The sequence below is a fragment of the Adiantum capillus-veneris genome, chromosome 1 (genome assembly GCF_014529385.1).
Source record: "Adiantum capillus-veneris isolate H3 chromosome 1, ASM1452938v2, whole genome shotgun sequence".
Classification (NCBI taxonomy): Eukaryota; Viridiplantae; Streptophyta; class Polypodiopsida; order Polypodiales; family Pteridaceae; genus Adiantum; species Adiantum capillus-veneris.
The window spans coordinates 151,151,805-151,166,101 of NC_140931.1; the positions used below are offsets into that span (position 1 = coordinate 151,151,805).

At 39.3% G+C, this 14,297-nt stretch overlaps 1 protein-coding gene across 1 annotated transcript; it reads right to left on the minus strand.

Moving 5' to 3' along the window:
- Positions 1-4,383: 4,383 nt before the first annotated feature.
- LOC147465801 (uncharacterized) lies at positions 4,384-5,961 on the minus strand. Its single transcript, XM_086499468.1, has 3 exons — positions 5,397-5,961; positions 4,790-5,318; positions 4,384-4,534 (listed from the first exon to the last, which is right to left on the minus strand). The coding sequence occupies exons 1-3, from the start codon at positions 5,959-5,961 to the stop codon at positions 4,384-4,386; spliced, it is 1,245 nt and encodes a 414-aa protein (XP_086355594.1).
- Between the last annotated feature and the right edge of the window lie 8,336 nt (positions 5,962-14,297).

Below are 14,297 nucleotides of genomic sequence, written 5' to 3' on the forward strand. Positions count from 1 at the left end.
TAAAAAAGTATAAGCACAATACAAATACTTCAATTACTGATTGTCATGCCAAAAAGTGTCAAGAGCTTCATTAGGTCAAAGTCTTTACAACATTGCAATTTTTTTGCTTACAACGACTCATATTCTACTCTATAATTGGACGGTTCAGGATCGCTCCAATATACCCCATTGATAAACTTCACAATTAATTTCAAAATTTCAAACTCTTCATCCGAAATGTAAGATTTGTGATTGTGATATATCTTTCGCAACTGAATATCACAACCACAAACATTGACATAATAAATATCAACCATATGTAGTTCTTGTAGGACTCTCATCAATTTTATTTCGCTCAATATTTGTGACACTTTGCATAGTGAAATGCTTAACCATCCACAATTTCCATACCACCCATCAGCATATGAATACACCCAATGATGCCACCAACACCATGTACCATATCCTTGACAAATGTACTCTTCCTTAACTTTCAAATATATAGTCATCCTTATATGTATTGGGAGAATAGCCAATACATCATGACCCATATTAACCTACATTAGCAATTTGTAAATCTCTCTCTCTCTCTCTCTCTCTCTCTCTCTCTCTCTCTCACTCATTAACCTATCTAGTAGATAAAAACCCACTTGAATATGCCACCAATAACTAAAAAAATATGGTACTTAGCATGCATAGACAATGGATCAAAGTGTTTGATTATCTAGAGAAGTTGAGCCTACGACACACTCTACTTGGAACTCTCAAGATCCAAGGTCCGACACGTCGAACACTGCGACCGAGGCGTCGAGGTGATTCACCCAAAGAATAGATTCTAAACATCCATTCATTCACTCCATAGGGACCGTATGAAAAGTTGCAATTGAGAGGCCGTTGCATATCTAACTCTCGTATAGTGATTTGCATATCATCTATATCAAACTCTATGTGATAATAACCTACAACACTTCTAAAATATCGTGCTTCATATAATGCCAAGACAGAATGTCTGCAATAATATTGAAGTCTACAATGAAAATAACAACCAACCATTCATACATAAAAAGTAACAACACATTTAACGTCATATGGATTCAAATTCAAGCTATACGCACCGAAGGATCTCAAAATCTTCGATAATACAAACAATATCCTCAGCATGTGCAGGACCCCTCCACAATGGAGGATCTAGAAAAAATGTAACACGTGTAAACATACAAAATAAAGGCCACAAAGTTCTCATTTTTTGTAAAAGTAAGTAACAAAGATAAGATTTTACATTTACATACCTCTAGTATAAGTAGGTACATCATTGAGGGTGTACGAAACCATGATGTATCGTGCCATTCTTTATCTGCTCTAACAGCACAGATTTTGAAGTTTAAGAGGAACAAAGACCAAATAGAATAAAGAAGACTTTGACGATCATGCCGTAGAGAACCATGTCCTTCTTTCTTTTGTTTTAGTGAAGGATTTAAGAGAGAGAGAGAGAGAGAGAGAGAGAGAGAGAGAGAGAGAGGAATGAAATCAATTCAACAGACTTTGAAATTTCACAACTTCACAAAGAGACAATACAAAACAGTTATTCAAAGTGTAGCTTTCGAGAGACCACATTAGGGATTCTATAAGTCCAAGGACCTATGTTGTATATGTTTTGCAAGATACGGGGTGGTGTTTCAACTTGAGTAAATATCCTCAACCGATATGGTGGAGTGTGGTCTCCAGCAACCCCCACTTGTTGTGCATTGACTGGCCTCTCGTCACTCACAAACCAAATATTAACTTGAATTTGACGATGCTCGTGGTTCGAAGAAAAGGCAACATGATAATATCCAAGAACTTCCATGGACATATCTCTTCCTAAGTATAGCATTTCATAAACACCTACGATGATAAAACCTCGATAATAGTGATCTCTGCAAAGGCATCCATGAATTATGTAGAGCAATAAAAGCTTAAAACTACAAATATACCATATATAAAAACTCTTACAATATAATATGAGTTTGATCAAATAAGATCACCAAAAACATAGCAGGAACTCTTCCCCTCCATTGCGGTGGATCTTCAACAGAGTAAGTCAATGTATAAGTCAATCTTCTCAAGAAAACAATAGATCAAGGTAATAAACTAATTTAAAAAAGAAGATAAATACCTCGAATGAATTCAGTGATGTGACCCACTACATAGGAGGCACTGCGTCAAGGATCCATCTGTGGGCAATACTTTGATCTAAGAGATATGAATAAAAGTTAACATCAAGTGTGTCTGACTTTAAGTGAGAGCCACAATGTCAATTTGAACTTATTGTTATGAGCTTGCTAGTTGTAATACATCCTTGAATACAATGTTTGGAGTGTGATTACACTCCGCTTGAGTGTTTTCAGTATTGACAACAATCCTCATAGAAGCTGCACTTCGTACATGTGACATTGCAACATACAACTGTCCATGAGAGAAGATCGATGATGCAAGATATAGACCAAGAATTCCAAGTGTTTGTCCTTGTGCTTTGTTGATAGTCATCCCAAAAGCAAGCCTGATTGGAAACTGACGACGCTTCATTTGAAATGGAAGCCCCTGTTGGTTTCCAATAATAAAGTCAATCCTTGGAAGAAAAACTCTCTCTCCAATATTCGATCCTGTATCTATCTCTGCCTCAATTACCTTATGATGAAATTGCTTGCATATCAACCTGGTTCCGTTGCATAATCCACGTCTTGGATCCAAATTTCGCAGCAACATGATAGGAGCATTTTCTTTCAAGACTAAAGCATGAGGTGGAAAACCACCACCAAGAGTAAGGCTATTAAGATATTCAATTGTGTACAAATGTGTGTTTTCCTCTGACATACAAATTGAATCTGCACTTAGATACTCTTTGCAATCTCCATGCATCCTTTGCAATGCATAGTCATTAATTAAATCCACCTCTTTATTCCGTGGAGCAAGTATTGCTCGATCTCTGAAAAAAGTTGCATGATCTTGCACATGACACAAATCTCCATATATAAAGCTTAGAAGATCTGCCAAACTATTTCCTGGAAGCATCATGTGTGAAGGTATTTTGACTCTGTCTAAATCTCCTCCATCATCCATAACCCCATTGCCAATATCAACCACCCAACGGGAAAAACTTTGTTGAAGTGAATTTGAACCGCAATCAAGTATACGCATATTTCTAATAAGCCTCAATATCTTCGTATATTTCCATATGTGAGAATGACACAACGAAGCATTTACAATGTCTGTACGACTACCTTTTGGTACAACAAGTAGTATTTGTCGAAAGTCACCTCCAAGCAAAATGACTTTTCCACCAAACAAAGTATCTCGCTGCATAATATGTCTTAAAGTTCTGTCCACTGCTTCAAATGCATAGCGATGTGTCATAGGAGCTTCATCCCATATAAGTAAAGCTGCATTCCTTAGAAGTTCTGCAAGTTGACTATTTACCTTTATATTGCAAGTTGCTTCAGAGTGAAGCTCCAAAGGTATCTTAAACTTAGAATGAGCAGTTCTTCCATTACTCAAAAGCAAAGCTGCAATACCCGAGGATGCACATGCAAGAGCAACTCTACAACTTCCTCGCACTCGTGAAAGAAGTGCATTATATAAGTAAGTTTTTCTTGAGCCACCAAGACCATCTAGGAAAAATACCTTCCCTGAATGTGTGTCAACAGCTTTTAGCACTTGGTGGTAAGCATCTCGTTGATCCTCATTTAAGGAAGTCTCCATACAATCTGCTATACTACACTGTTCATCAACAATGGACATTGTTTCTTCAGCCATAACACCATTTTCACTTAAGGATACCATTGTTGAGTCTATTGCAGGCAACATATAATCGCAAAGCCTCTTGCCATGTTGTTGCAAAAAGCATTCTATATGAAGCAAAGCTTGATTTTTTGCCACATCAAATCGCACGCTTGCATCTGAAATACGCATCCTTAGGGCATAAACATAGTCCTCACAAAATTCGATACAAAACCTGTCCCAAAGAGTAGCCGGATGAAGTGGCTCACAAAAGACTAATATGATTGCAAACAGTTGTCTCGATTGCATTCCATTTTGAAAAAAAGATGCCTCTTAGAGGCAAAGTGACCATTCTTCATCATCTTGCAATAATCCTCTAGCTATACATGCCTCCTTGTACGTATCATAAATGTGACCATCATACATCCGCAAGTCTTCAAAAGACTTACATCCCTTGCAAATATTGAGAAGCATTCGTAGGTAATAAACCTCACCAACAGTAGGGACAATATTATACATTCTCCCAATAGAAACACCCTGTTGTCGTGGAGACCATGTCTTTCGATTTTTATTCCATACCCAACCATTTGGAAAGTCAGTATATGTGAAGCTATTTGCTTTTGGATAGTTTTGATTTGCAACAAACCATTATGTCAAAGTAGTTTTTTTATTTTGCTCATTATCCAGCAAATGTGATACATCATCACCATCTTGAAATGTAACCATATTCTGCAATGGAAGGTGTACTTGCAATCGTTGAATAGCTGGCCTTTCACCATGCATGTCGAAGCCAAATATTCTCCACATAGCGTCATATGAAGAAACATAACATGCATTGAGATAACTTTTGATCTCATCAGTAGCTCCTTCACAATCTTGAAGAACAATAGTGGCTCGATCATGTCCCTTGTAGACATACTTATAAAGATATTTCACGGCAGTGACAGTTGAGCAGATCTCCACATTAATATGGGCTTGGTATCTTAGTGATAAGAGGGGGATATAAGGTACAACCCAACGATTATCTAAATTGTAATTTTTAGACGGAACAAACCTTCCATCATCTCGTCTCATGTACACAGGATATCCACTTTCATTTACATTAGTAGACGTAGAAAATGTTCGTGGAAACTTAAATCTACACTTTCCATCAACCATACATGGAGAATTTGGGTTCAAAGGACCACATGGCCCATGAACATTACAATGACTCACTACATCAAATAATTCTGGAAACACATTCTTGTCAGGGAGCTTTGCACAAACCAACTTGTCATGGTGTAATGTATCTATGGGTTTATATTTGGATGCAAGTATCAACAATATATGAGCATGAGGAAGACCTCTCTTTTGAAACTCAATCACTGAAACATGTCCAATCACCTCCCCAAACACGGCTTGCTTGATAAGTAAATGCATCATATCTTGGAACTTCTGATAAAACACTCGTATAGTCAGATCAGGACGATCAACAACACTTTGTCCAGGTAGTAATGCATCATCTATTTCCTTCCATCGTGGATTACATGTGAATGTGATGAAGAGATCCGGTTTACCCCTACTACGAACAATTGCCATTGCATCTTGAAATAGTTGGCACATAGATCTTGGACCTCCAACAAAAGATGAAGGCAAAACAATTCTACGGCCAACATTTTGACCTTCAGCCCTCTCTAAGCCATCTCTAGCCTCAACCATGTCCACCAATCCTTGGTACACTTCACCACGAAGTGTTTTTTGGTTATTTCGCATCCACAAAAGCCGTGACTCCTCTAGAGTACTATAAGCATCCACGACATGCTGTTGTAATAGCCTACCCCATCGAAGAAGACACTCCACGGTATCATCTCTTATTTGTAAGCGAAAGGCATAATATTGCTTTTGACTCATTTTTTTTCCATCAGTAGTTTGTAAATAAAGATGCCACCCATCCTCTCCACTTGGAAATAATAAAACATACAATAAGAACATGTAAGCTCGATGCATACTGGAGATTCTTTTCAAGCCCCCATGTCGCAAATTCAGTACAATGTCGCGATAGCCAATATTTCTATCATCCCCTTGTCCTAGCATAATTGCAGCAACCTCCGAACCCCTTGGAGCAAGATATTGCCAACCATCACAACGATGCTCCGCAATAACCATCCTCATATTGGGTACAATAGCATCTCCAGACAAAGAAGCAGCAGATCGTAGAGCATTTGCATAGGGATTTACTCTATGCATCATCAATTGTAGACACTCTAGAATACTACGATCTAAATTTGAAACATGATGCAATATGTTGCTCAACTCATGTTCGGTATCAAAAAAATATAATTGTGCAAAGCGTGGAACTTTATTTTGTCCTTCAGCAGGCGCGCTAAAGAACCAATGCTATGATAGACAGAGCCATGAACCTTAACACTAGGTTGGTAATGGGACACTTTTATGTCCTGTTAAGTGACCATTTTCCTTGAATTATGTCAAGAGTTTCAAAATGGATTTTGAGGTGCTGTCTATCTAGAAAGTTGTCTCATGAGCTGAAAAAAACTCGACATTTTTTTGGAATATCAATTCCATCTTTAACATTGTCCTTGCACAACATTTCACAACCTAAACTGTGTGAAAAAACGGGTCCTGTTTTTGGCATTTTTCAACTTTTTGCAACTATACCACTCTAGAATTCATGTTTGTGAGGTCTATAATGCTAGAGAACTATCTTTAGTATTCCTCAACATGTCCTGATGCTTCTAGGGAGAAATAAATATTAAAGTTGTAAGTTATGACCAAATTACAAAAATTGTCAAATCTTGTTTTTTAGCCAATTTTACCTCTTCTATGATTTTTTTGGTGGATTTCATGATATCCGAATGCATTTTTGATTTTCTATATCGCATATTGTAACATAAAGCTAACATTCCTTGAGTTTTGGGGCACCCAATACCCTATTTTGCATAGTACACAACGATGGTTGATTTTTTCAATTATAGAAGAAAACGAAACATTCTAGTATATCAAGTATAGCTTCTTCAATATTGTTAATTTCTCATGACAACTACATGAATTTTGTAGGTAGTAACCATATCTAGTCATAAGGATCAAATTTGGCTAGATATTGAATAGTTTCTATGGGATTCTACAACTCATAATGTTGAACCCATTTTTTTCATGTTTGGCTGTATTTAACACTTAATCTTTGTCCCCAAGAATCCCCTTGGTAAGAGATGTATTAATCTTTTGACATGCTCCATGGCTTTTTATGAACATAAAGGACAATAGGGAACTAAGAAAACATGCATATATTATTTGTATTGAGCGTGGCTATAGAAACTTTGATGATAGATTTGCAGAATGGTAAAAGTTCAACTTTTTTGTACCTATTTATTTTGGCAAAACAAAAAATAGTGAGTGAGAAGCAATCATATGTTCTGATCACCAACCCATTGAAGTTAACTAGGGAAATTATCTCAAGTCCTACAAAAATCCCTAATCTTATTTTTATGCAACAAAACATAAGAAATGACTGTTTTGATGAAAATTCACTGGTCCATCAACTTTGGAGGCTTGTTGTGACCAAAAGATGAGAAATTTTACAAGTTTCTTATTTTTTCCATGTTTAGTAGGCCTTGAACTATAACCTCATGAAAGGATTTTACAAAATGAGTGGATCTACTATGGTTTTGGAGGTTTTTTTCAAAACCCTGAAAGGACACTTTTATGTCCTATTAGGTTACCAACCTAGTGTTAAAAGTGTATACACCCCTCCCACCATAATTAATAGTCTCATCGATATAGGCACCAAGAGACACAAATGCCAATGCATTATTGTATCCCCGAATGTTTTGAAAGAACTGTCTACTTCTTGTTGTGGTTGAGCTCATCAAATCTTTCAATTCATTTGGTGGCTCATTCAAAGGAAGTAATCGAACTCTTCCATCAGAGCAACAATATTTACCCACAAATATTTGGATAGTCTTTCCTTCATCCTTCCATGCCTTTGCTCCACATTTGGAGCAAACAAAATCTAAGCTTCTTAAGTTATGCAACACACACTTTTTGGATAGAACTGGTGCCATAGACTTGTGATGTAAAAGGAGAGACGTTGGATATTCAAAGCGGATGGACAAACAATGCTTTTCTACTTTAGAATAGTTTCCCTCTACTATGTTCATTGTTGTCCCAACATTCATGGCTTCAGAGTTTCCTTCATGTACGTCATGTATGCTCTGCCTTTCATTGCACTCCAATAAAGTTCCAATAGTACTTTGTAGTGCATGCCTTGTTCTCTCTCGTGCTATTTGGCACCTCGCCTTTCGCGAATCATCACACAGTCGACTACGTCGTTCATGACCAGGTGATAATATGCGTGGTCCAGATACCATCTATGAAATCAAGTGCAGATAGATCTCATATCATAATATAATCTACTAAAAGGACATTCTTATGCATAATATAAAATCGATATAAAAAGGGACATCTAATTATATCCTCTAACCTAAATACATTTGACACATTGATAGTGACTCAATTAAAAAGTACAGTTTGATGAAGATACATCATAACATTACATATTTCTACCATAAGTAGGACTAATTACATTTGACACAACGGTTTGACTCAATTAAAAAGAACAGTTTGATGAAGATACATCAAAACATTACATACTTCTACCATTAGTAGGATTAGTAGGATTAGGTCGTTGAGAAACTTGACGCTGCTTTGGTCGAACTAATCTAGCCAAAGCACTTAATTTATTTGAGGTAGCTCGGATATCTGAAAGTCTTGAACCTTGAACCTTTGTCAAAGCACCGAGCTTGTTGACAATACTTCTCAAACCTGGCACGATTTGTCGTAGATTATTGTCTTGCATTCGTCCTTTTCATTCACGTTGACTCCGCAAAGCCTCTTTTCGAAGATTCTCAATAGATGCCAATATCATCTTTTGAGAATCCTCAACTTTGGAAAGTTTCTCTCTCATGTATGCCTCACTCTCTAGTCTCTGCAAGTTTGATGCTTTTGTCTCTTCTCGCAATTTCCATAGTATCCCACTTTCAATCTCCAATGCAGAGCTTAAAGTTTCAACCACATCCGAGACATTGGTTTGCATTGTCTCCATCCTCGAGCAGGAGGCTTTGATCTCTAGCAAGGTTTCAATAATTTGCTTCTTCGAATTCCACTCGACATTTTGAGCTACTCTCTTTGCCGCACGCATGTTTCAAATACGAAGAGATGAAAGTATCTCCCGTTCATTAGCAGATGCACTATTCCTCCCGACATTTCGAGCTGCTCTCTTTGCTGCACGCACATTGCGAATAGTAGGAAGAGATGACGGTAGTTCTTCCTTACCCGCTAATGCACTTACAGCTATCCCAAAAGATATCAAGCCGTTGGTTGCAATAGCCAATGGAATGGCACAACTAATCTCCATTTTATTGTACAGAAAAACCTAAAGTGGTTGCAAAGAGAAATGTGACAACCAAAGAGAAGTTTTGAATGCTTGTAAGTTAAAAAGTAACGCTCGTAGAATATTCACTTTTTAAGTGCCTGCTATTTTAGAATTAAAAAAAATACATCATCTCTATCTAGATGTGAAAAACAACAAAGGATTGCATGAGAAGTGGAAAACAAACGAAAATGCTCATGAATCACTTTTGTTCAGTGGATAAAAGTTTTGCTCAATACATAATCAACCCCATCTACATTTGAAAATGGGAAAAGAGGTTTAGCACTGGGACGCTTGAAAATAGGCTCCTTACGATTCTCTATCTTATCAGGTCCTACAATGCTCTTTAGCGCATTAATTTTGCTATAAGCTTCAGATATAGAACAACAACCTAACTCAAAATCAAGGTAGAGGGCATCTGAGTATCCCATATTTACTCGAATCTGCAAAAGGCGTAGGTTGCGAAACCATTGACTGGGATCATTCTGGATTCTGACAAACACCTGGTGAAAGGGTGTTCCATCTCGAGTCATGGAAGTGCGGTCGTAGGTTCTCCAAGCTTGTTCTATAGTAACACCCGGAAAGAAACCTCGAACAATGCTTTGAAAGAAGTCAGCTTTGTTTTTCGAAGAGTAGTGAATGATTCATTACTATCTCCATCGCTTCCAATCCATGACCAAAACATTCAACAGATACGCTAGGTGCCATAAAGTTCCTAAGAAAAAAGAGAGAGACATTGTAAGTGTAGTTGCTCTAGGACTTCATCCACAAAACTTGACTTTACAATATGTCTCTTTAAATAAATCTGTTTCTAGGTCTGTTTCCTATCCCTCTCTCTTCCTTTCCATCTCCCTCTCTCTCTCTCTCTCTCTCTCTCTCTCTCTCTCTCTCTCTCACTTTCACTCTATATCTAAAATTTATAGGGTTCGGCCGCAATACTGGATCTTTCAATCACACGTGTTATTCTCTCTATCCAACCCTTTTTGAAATCTATAATGGTTTCATGTGATCTTCTATCCATGTGGTCACCTTTTGGTGATCAAACTCTCGACTGTCCTGTCCATCGTCCAATTCTGCTGTAGCAGCGCTGCTTGGTTTGTTGAACGCTCCCAAGCATTGCAAAGCTTTTATATGCTCATAGCTCTCGGGTTCTGCTCCGATTGGCTTTGCCCCGATTGGGTGCTCCTACACCGCCCGTGTTAAGCTTGGCTCTTGTACCTGGTGTGGCTTGCAATTGCCAGCGCTATCGCGTCTCTCAATCGATTTCTTGGCTAGCACAAGCTCCTAAAAGCTCACAGAGCTTGTGTGTATGGGGCTCAACTGCTCGGTATGGCTGCTCCCGCTTTACCTGTGTTTGGCCATGTCACCATAGCACTGCCCCTAGTCATTTGCAAAGCCCTGCCCGAATGTGCTCCAAAAACCTCCAAGGCTTTGCCTGCTACCCGACTGCGCCCTGTTGAGCTTGCAATGGCTTTGATTTCCCCTACTATGCTCAATTTGCAAGCTCCTTTGCTCTCAGCTCTGTCCACTCTTTGACCTCCTCGCTACCGCCCGAGTGCAATGCCGATTCCCTGCAGCTCAATTGAGTGTGCTCACAAGCCTTGGAATTGGAGCTTCTCCTGCAGCCTACAATGTGTGTGCAAGGGTAGCTACGCACTCCAAGTGCTTCAAGGCTTTGAAATTATCCCGAGCTGCTCCAATCCAGCTCCGGTGCAAGATCCACAAGCTCCCAAGCTTTGCAAGCTTCCATGGCTGTCGATTTTATGATCCAACTGCCACCAATGCTCTGATACCAATTGTGGGGTTATCTTGGCAGAGTGTGCGTGTGAGGAATGCATGCAAGAGAGGGGAGAAGAGAATTGGGGAAGGGGATGAAGCAGAGACAAGGAGTTAGGTTAGTGGAGAGGAAAGTGAGAGAGAGTCAACTCTCTCACTTTCTCTCCCTACATTGATTAGGGAAAAGTAAGAGTAAGGGTGGTTTCCCACGGCCACCTGGCCTACATCCCAACACCAAAGACAGAGCCACCAAGATCAAAGTGGAATCTTGTGAAGAAACTAAGACTGGAGGGGTTGACAAAACCATCAAAGGACACTGCCACAAAGCAAGTAGCATGCAAAGGCAAAGAGACACTACAACAAATTGGGACGAAGAGACAAGTAACCCAGACCAAAGTAGGATCATCTAGTAAGAAACAGAGATCAGGTGACCTATTGAAGATGTTTAAAGACAGAGTCCAAAATCTAGAAAGCACTGAGAAGACTGCAAAAGACACATGACAAAGCAAGGCTACTGAGCAGCAACAACAAACATAGAAAAAAAGATGCCAGTACAAAAAATGCAAGGACATAAAAAGCTCAAACTAGTGCTAGGCTTGAGGAGGCATCGGGTAGTGGACCAGAACCTGGCCATAATCAATTGCCAATCATTAAGTTGGGTAGGCACCAGAGACTCCAAAGCAAACCACTCAAAGGGAGGTTGGTATATGAAGAAACCTGATAGAGCTGCTCTACCCTATGCCTTCCCCAGGATAATATATGAGTCTAATCAAACTAGTCCAGAGCCCAAGACAAGAACGACTCTTAATGAACAGGAAATGCACCAAAAAAGCTTATATCATCTAGTGTAGATTTCCAAAAAAATGATGCAGCAAGAGAATCAGATGACAATGAATTTATTGGAGTCTGTACCTGATTCTCCAGTACTCTTATGTGCCATTCTAGCCATTGAAGTTGAGTTACCTCACTTCCCAGTGCTTTACCCACCTCACATTGAGCTTGTTGACCAGCAAAGGTGTGTTCAAATAGCAGACGGGCTCGAGGTCTGGTATGATGAGGCTTCCCTAGAATGGCGGGCATGGAATCAAGTGTTGCAGGACACACTAAAGAAGACTGTGGCAACCGAGCTGATCACAAATCTACAAAGATTTCAACTCTTAACGGGCCAATGGAAAGTTCAGATCAGAAGGCTCATTAAAATCACCGTAAAAGGACTTAGCAAATAAGGCAAGCTCTGAACCCCTGTTTAGAGAAATGGTGAAGATTCTGTTCAAAGCACGCATCAAATGTAATTAGCCATTGCCTTAAGGGTGGATGCACACTGCATCCTATTGCCACAAGTTGGTCAAGGCTAGACTGACAAAGGGCAAATGCACTTTGTATCACCAAGACATGAAACCCTTTAAAGTGCTTTACAAACCTACCAGAAAGAAGGCACCTCTGACAAGAAGAAGGTTCGCTGGGATGAACACTAGTTAAACCACTAATGTGTTCTGGCATTGGCACGACACTAGAGCCCTATGCTGACATTGGAGGGCTTGATGCACAAATCCAAGAGATAAAGGAAGCAAAGGACTTGATGCACACATACAAGAGATAAAAGGAAGCAATGGAGCTGCCTTTGACACTAGAACTTTCTAAAAAAATTGCTAGTTATACCAAAATTCAAGAAAGGGGAGGAGAAATATAGAAGGCGGGAACAACTCTTAGCAAGCCGTTGGTGGGGGACTGTGCCAAAAGCTTTTAGAGGCAATAACCAGAGAGTTACCACGATAACTGATAGTACACAATCAATCAAACACCAATCCAAGGGACTATAAAATAGGACCCCAATAGGACCTACTATTTCATTTTGAGTCTCTCAATATCTCTAGCTCCTATAGTAGATCTCTTTCTGCGATCTAGACCTAACCCCAAGCCTTGTTATCATATATTGAGCCATTCGTTAACACACTTGTACTCTCATTGAGCTAAAGCTCCTTCAGTACTGCTTCTAGTGTACTTTGTTTAGGCTCTGAGTAATATAATTCCAGTGTCATTTCATTTCCAATTTCAGTTTTGTTTTCCGGTAGCCTTATCATCAACAAGGTGTTTGCCACAAGCTTTGCCTACACCACTCTTCACATACAAGGAAAGTTGTTTTTCAACCATGGCTACAATAACGGCTTCATGGCCTACTATGTGGTAGTAAGGCTAGGATTAGTGAAAGGGGTAAGACTCACAACCTACATAGTCTATCCTTGGTACCGTGAGGGCTACTTGGGTAACAAGGAAACATTGAAGATAAAGGAAAATAAATTTACACTCTTTCAAGAGATTGCTAGAGGAGCAATCTTGCGCCACAAAGAAAGTGATCACATCTTCATATCATTGCACAAGCTAAACATAGAGTATGATGAACTTCTTGCACTCAGGTATAATCTTCATGCAACCTTCAATAATGTACCTTTCCGAGTAAGATTCTCAGCATGAATCAACCAAACCAATCTTTTCCGAGAGGCCAGCCCTATGCTCCAGAATGCATCCAATCCATTTGTGTCATTCTTGACCAAAAAATGCATTATAAAAAAATCATCATATCCATGTTTGGTGGTGAGCAATCATAAGAGATTATAGGTTTTGATCAACCATTCATCTTATCCCTCATCCATCACCATGTTTCTTTTGATGTGGGTATATCTTGAAGCTCTTGGAGGAGACACTACCTCTAAAAAACTATGGCAAAGACTGAGGGAGTTGAAGCAGGGAGGTTTGCTAGAGTATGCGACTTATGAATCCAAGTTTGTGGATTTATGAAAGGGATGGGTTGCCTCACTGGAGGAAGGTGAAGGAGCGTCTGATTTTCTCAAGAAGGGTCGTTTTATTATTGGCCTATGGTCGCCCCTTAAGGAGAAGACGACGGGCATATTCCTTGCAACATACGAGTTGGTAGTGGAGATAGCCCACCTTAAAGACAAGAAGTTGCACATGCAAGCAAAATCCAACGAGTCAGAGGAATCAAGATCATCTCGAATAGCCCCAGTGATGGCAAATTCACGTAAAAGGATCCAACCACAAGAGGCATCAGAAGAGCAGCAAGACCTTTTAAGCCGCATCACTACTCAGTTGGAGAATTTATCTATGCATTTGGTGCAGCAAAGGCACACACCCAACCATAATCCACCAAAGCAAGGAAGAGAAAAGAGAAGGCTGAACCAAGAATATTGTTGCTACAACTATCAAGAATATGAACATGGTATGTACTATTATCCACACTCTAGGAGGCAAAATCTTAATAGGGGAGTGAGGCAAAATCAATTCTCACCACCAAGAGCAAGATCACCACCACCTAGGCAACCACAACCAGTACCCATCCAAATCC

What these genes read in the sequence shown, in the direction of transcription:
- LOC147465801 (XM_086499468.1), bottom strand. Translation starts at nt 5,961, where the DNA reads ATGCATAGAGTAAATCCCTATGCAAATGCTCTACGATCTGCTGCTTCT. An exon ending in TGGCTTAGAGAGGGCTGAAG is followed by an intron (nt 5,319 to 5,396) that starts GTCAAAATGTTG and finishes AACTATTTCAAG; the next exon opens with ATGCAATGGCAATTGTTCGT. An exon ending in ATGAGACGAGATGATGGAAG is followed by an intron (nt 4,535 to 4,789) that starts GTTTGTTCCGTC and finishes CGCTATGTGGAG; the next exon opens with AATATTTGGCTTCGACATGC.